At 43.4% G+C, this 5,805-nt stretch overlaps 1 protein-coding gene across 1 annotated transcript; it reads right to left on the bottom strand.

Moving 5' to 3' along the window:
- Positions 1-1,590: 1,590 nt before the first annotated feature.
- Positions 1,591-5,536, bottom strand: LOC123121842 (uncharacterized). The gene is made up of 7 exons (XM_044541914.1): positions 5,343-5,536; positions 4,322-4,751; positions 3,398-4,238; positions 3,103-3,293; positions 2,857-2,951; positions 2,708-2,758; positions 1,591-1,987 (listed from the first exon to the last, which is right to left on the bottom strand). The coding sequence occupies exons 2-5, from the start codon at positions 4,384-4,386 to the stop codon at positions 2,876-2,878; spliced, it is 1,173 nt and encodes a 390-aa protein (XP_044397849.1). The 5' UTR covers positions 4,387-4,751; positions 5,343-5,536; the 3' UTR covers positions 1,591-1,987; positions 2,708-2,758; positions 2,857-2,875.
- Between the last annotated feature and the right edge of the window lie 269 nt (positions 5,537-5,805).

Genomic DNA, 5,805 nt, shown 5'->3' with positions numbered 1-5,805 from the left:
TACAATTCTGGCCTTGGCATGGGCAGTTGCGAAGTTGCAGGCTTCGCAATGAGTGTGTGCGCCATTTTCAACACTGGTCCCTTAGTCTTTGAAAAGGGAGTTGGATATTCTTTTTTTAGGGTAGAGGAGACACCGAAATTTTGGAAATATTGTGGTATTAATACTCTAGTCTTTAGTGGTAACCAAATAACATTGCGATAATTCTAAAAGCCATAATATTCTCTCAATGCATAGAAAAAATAAAGTTATCAAACATGCCTTAATGTTCTATTACCAAGTTGTTTCTCAGATGTCACAATTAATTAGCTTTTAGAACCATTCACAAATACATTTGAATGCTCACAAAGATTTTTTTTTTGGCCCTCCTGTCGATATTTCCCAACACTATTCATCTAAGGTAGCACAGGCGTCGGAGGTTTGCTTGGTGCACATGAAGAGATTTACCTAGATTTAGGCCCTCCGATAGAGGTAGGTTCGCATGATACACATGAAGAGATTTACCTAGATTTAGGCCCTCTGATAGAGGTAATACCCTACTTGTGCTTGTCGTATGTGCACAAGAAGTTTATCATAATATAATGTAGGGGTGCTTGCCTAGCCTAAAGGATGTGAGATTGTAAGGTCACCAATCCGCGGGGGAGGGACTGCCACACCTTATATAGGTGTTCGTGGCTAGGTTTACAACCCCGAGTCGGTTGGAGGTGTCCTGGTCTATGTGGAGTAGGAGAAACCTAGTCGGTACATGCCATCGCCACCGCCCAACCGCCAATATCTCCTTCTATGGCTGTTGGTACTGTTGTCGTTGCCCCCTCACACTTGGGCACCATGTCGCAGCCCCACACAATCTTCCATAGCAGAACGCCGCCCCCTCACTCCCCTTCCCGATGTTGCCACGCACATTGCACGATGCAACCTGACCCCGCCCCAGCCGGCTCCGAGCATATCAACTTCGAGTGTCATCGACCTAGCTAGATGGGTCGCCGCACTCCGCTACCCCAACCCGTCCCGCATCATTTTCCACCGTGCCCATTCTTGCATTCCATGTCATGCACCTCCGTGTTGCATGGCGCACTTTGCATTCCATGTCGTGCACCTCCATGTTGCATGTCGCGATGTGCGCACTTTGCAGTCCATGTCGTGCACCTCCGTGTTGCATGTCACGATGTGCGCGGTACCACCATGCCCTGGCCCCGGATGCAACATGAGGATGACATGTCGAGCAGGAGAGCAAAGGAGGAAGGGGATGAATGGAAGGAGCCACTGACTAAATAATCATGCACTTTTATAGTGAAGTGCATGTGCTAAAAAAAATTAACATTTTTTTTGGTGTAGTTCACATCTTAACGTATTTCATCATGAAACTTCACTCACGTGTAGACTATATCCCTGTATAGGAATGTGCTTTTTATTTATTTCTAAAAAGTTGGGCACCGTTCAATAGCAATTTCTGGATATTAGAGTGCTTAAAATCAGACAACAGCAGCACATAAAGCCAGCATGAAGTCTGGTAGTGCATTTCTGGAGATGCTTAAAATCAGACAACAGCAGCACATAAAGCCAGCATGAAGTTTGGTAGTGCATTTCTGGAGATGCTCTAAGACAACAGCAGCACATAAAACCAGCATGAAGTCTGGTAATGCATTTCAAGTATTTAAAACATGGCAGACTGCTTAAAATCTGTTCAGAAAATCACACCATTGTTTCTGCTTAAGGCAAGGGCCGTGTTGCTGTCGGATTTCTTGGGCCAAGCAGCATTGTGCGCTGGACATATTGTAGAAACTAGAAACCTGAAAGTGCAATGTATAATGACAAGCAACTGATGGAGCAAAAGAGGCCATCCAATCCAAGGGATGAGGAGTCTCCTTGTACAAGTTGCAGAATCACTCGAGACGAAACGAAGTGCCCCAGAAAGCTAAGCTTAATGCTAGAGGCTCTCTTCCTTCTTGTCATAACCGTCACTGGAAGAAACGCCAGCAGCTGATGTACCCTGCCAAAAGTGAATATGGATCAGAATATCAAATACAAGAAGCGATCGCAACTTGGTCCCATGTGCTAACAGGCAGCATGCAGAATTCTGATGAAAAATAAGGAGACATATCAGATATCCTTGTTGTTCTTCTCTAAGAGGAAACAAGGACACAATGTTGCTAAATTTCAAGATGAGGAATCAAGACCAGAATAACACAGATGAAAATGAAAATTTGTGACGGACGATAACAATAATCTTCTAGGCTACTCACAGAATTCTTTGTTTTAGAACTTCATGCTTGTAACTTAATCTGCTGTTCATAGGTATATGGAATAGATCAATCTATCATCTCTCTCTCTTATAGTTACTTATCCACAACAACAACAACAAAACCTTCTGTCCCAAGCAAGTTGGGGTAGGCTAGAGATGAAACCTAACAAAAATCACTGAATAGTTACTTATGCACAACCAAAGTAAAATAATCCCATGCTCAATTAGCACAACTATGTTCATCGCTCAGCATGTACAAAATATTCCACCAAACATGAAACTGGAAATGCATGCAAGAAAATGGACAGACAGTAGGCTAAGTTGCTTAGTTCTGAAGATAAGTTAATAGGCTTCGTAATTACAGCAAATGAGACCAGTAGGCCACAACAGAAACAAGAAACAAGAACTATAAAGGTTGTTGCTGAAAAAATGGATAATTTAGAAGTTAGAACCCATGCAAAAGTTCACCTGATCCAACATTGTAATACCAGAGATGTTATCCATTGCCTGCTTCACGACCTATACGGAAGACAACTTTGTCAAATATGGCATATTTCACCAACAATAGTAAATAATGCTAGTACATCGACAAATGCAAGCACACTGTCACACTGTACCTTAATCATGTGTTTTATCTTACTTAAACGAGCCATTAACTTCTGCTGCTCCCAATTCTGCTCCCCACCCAATTAAGCCTCCGGATGGACAATGGCTATTAGATAATTGCAAGAAACTTGTTAACGCCATAGTTACAATGCACTTAAAATAATATTATGCATTTGGCCTCAGATAATTATTAATGTTTTGAACTAACACGGAAAAGGTGTGATAACATGCATTCTATCATTTGAGCAGAGAATTACCTGATCTGGATTATCTGGTTTGCGCTGCAACACCTGATTGAGTTCCGTGAGTACATGTTCTGCAATGTTATATTGCTTATTCTGCAAAAACTTGCACATTTTACTCGATGTTTCTGCGAGTTCCTACAAAATACTCCCTCCGTCCCATAATGTAAGACGTTTTTTGGCACTAGTGTAGTGTCAAAAAACGTCTTACATTATGGGACGGAGGGAGTAGCAAATTAGCAGTTTGTCAAATCTTAAAATAATAATAAGTATTCATCAAGGCTTAATAACAACAGTCTGGCACACATACAAGTAAGTCATGCTCAAATTTGTGGATCTGGCTCCGCATATCCGCATCCTTGCCAAGCATACACTTCCATGTCTCCCACTTCTTCAATTCCCAGCCTTCCCGCTGTTTTGGTCTACGTACAATGCCTGCCTTCTTGTAGACATCTAAACGTACAAGTGACTTCACACAAATGTAGGATTGCATGTTGTACGGCTTGCGGGGACTGAAATCTAACAGGTGTACCCACTTACTCTGGTTAACATCAAAGTTCTCACCAAACAACTCACACGAACATACATTATTGCTGCAAAGTTGTGCGAGGATCCTATCCCTGTGGACAAAATGTGGCCCTGGAATATAATTTGGTGTGTGCTTAATATTGTACTTCTGACTCCACCTTTGTTGCTCTACCGTGTTGTCAAGTGTCCATATCTGCAACTCACCAAGAAGAGCTCTGGGATCATAACGACTTGTTTGAGCAGTTACTATACATATTTTCCCATCTATATCTCTGATCCAGAACTTACGAGGACCATAACGATCATGATCTTCACGTTCTGCCGGCAGTTGTATCTTCGCAAAACTTTCTTCCCTGAGATCAAAGGACATAACTGCATGCTGCCAGCTAGCTAACATGTCTTCAGTTAACCAATACATTTTGCCATCAACATTGACAACTCCAGAGTTTCTCACAATGATCAAGCTAAGAGCTTCTGGGGTTCGGATATCTTTCCATTTCTCATCACCAAGAGTGTAAACTTGAATGGTGCTGAACCTGTCTTTATTATGGGGGCGACCATCAACACAATCACCAAGGAAGTGTGTAATCTTGTATTCTTTTGTCACGGGATGATATCCAAAGCTGTAGAAAGAGAAGTGATCACCTTTAACATTCTTCGCAGGTTTCTCAAGATGGAGACATTCACCAGTTGCAAGGTTAGCTACCTTGATAGTTGATGTCTTTGTGTATAAGCCAAGGAGTCCATTGCATGAACCAAAAAGGAAATCATCAGGCCCAATCACTGGCACCGCACATGTCGATGGCGACCAGGCTTCGTCAATTAGGATAGCATCACTAGGGTAGGGCTCGCCTGAGACCGACTCTTGCTGGAAGAACAGAAGGACATCTCAGGGCGCACACTGAAGGTGTGATACGACAAACTGTGGATCACGGATGGAGTTGTGCCAGTGCTTGCAGACACTGACGCACCTCAACAAAGTGCTCACTGGAAGCCTCAAAAATATCCGCTCAATGAGGTCTTCTGGGAGACTGTTTATAATGCATTCCTCATTTCTTTGCTTCTTTGGTTTGATTTTCTCAGAAGCCATAGTAGCAAAATCTGGGCTCCCAAGGAGACCTAGGTACCGAATCCTTCTGCAAACACACATACAAAAAACAATAGGGCAAACTGCGTAAAGATTATGATTAACAGTAATTTGCTGGGAAGTGACATGAAGTTTAGGTAAAGTTTATGAGATGTTTAAGTTTATCTACTGAGAACAGGTAAAGAAAGAAATAAGTGGCGGGTCTGTAGCAAATATGGAGCTTTGTGTGGCCATTGACTAATAATTATACGCAAAATCATAAGCACATCAATATACATATGATTCCTAAAATGTTGAAAGATAAAGCTAGTTTAAAACTAAAGGCATGGTCAAGTACACACCACCACAACATGCAACTGACCGACTCTTTGCACAACAGAATGTGTGAATCAGCGCAACAACCATACAACATAGAAATAATTTACACCGAAGCATTGGACAGAACAAGCAAATAGTGCATCAGCGACAAAGAGAACCGGCCGTCGACAGCAATTTCTGCACCAATTATAAGTTTCAGGTAATACGCAGAACAGACAGACAGTAACATGTTTTCTGGGCGTAAATCTGGTAATTGCGCGCTCTCTAGTCTCCACCTATGCTGAGAAATGTGAGGGCAGCAAAAGAGGGGGTCGGAACTTACCGCCACCGAAGGCCGCCTCGCGTCGCCTCACTGGAGCCCGCGAGTCGCGAGGCCCCGCTTCGCCGGCAGAGGCTCCTCCCTCGCCGCAGCGGCAGCGCACGGGCGCTCTGTGTCTAGGGTTAGAGCCGGTTAACGGAGATTGGGGATTTTTTTTCGAGAGAGCACGGCTGCTTTTTTTTTTTTTTGAGACAAAGAGCACGGCTGCGATCGGGCGGGCACTCGGCGAAGGGAAAGCGCACGGCCCAGCACCCAGCACCAGGGCCTGAGTGGCCGCCGGGGAAGGAAGCAAAGGACCCACGAGGCCTTTTTCCTTCGGGAAACAGGACACTCCCCACTGGTGGTTAGGCCCGGAAAGGGTCCGTCTGGGAGAGAGGAAGCATTACATTACATATTTTTGTTGTTGATTATAAAAAAAACATATTTTTGTTGAAAATTTTGATAGTATTTAAATGCCATTGTTTGG

Source organism: Triticum aestivum, chromosome 5D (assembly GCF_018294505.1).
Source record: "Triticum aestivum cultivar Chinese Spring chromosome 5D, IWGSC CS RefSeq v2.1, whole genome shotgun sequence".
NCBI classification, from domain to species: Eukaryota; Viridiplantae; Streptophyta; class Magnoliopsida; order Poales; family Poaceae; genus Triticum; species Triticum aestivum.
Note: the sequence above shows the minus strand (reverse complement) of the source record. Positions and strands in the feature narration are given on the sequence as shown.

What these genes read in the sequence shown, in the direction of transcription:
- LOC123121842 (XM_044541914.1), bottom strand. Translation starts at nt 4,386, where the DNA reads ATGATTTCCTTTTTGGTTCATGCAATGGACTCCTTGGCTTATACACAA. An exon ending in AATTTGAGCATGACTTACTT is followed by an intron (nt 3,294 to 3,397) that starts GTATGTGTGCCA and finishes CCATAATGTAAG; the next exon opens with ACGTTTTTTGACACTACACT. An exon ending in AACCAGATAATCCAGATCAG is followed by an intron (nt 2,952 to 3,102) that starts GTAATTCTCTGC and finishes ATTATCTAATAG; the next exon opens with CCATTGTCCATCCGGAGGCT.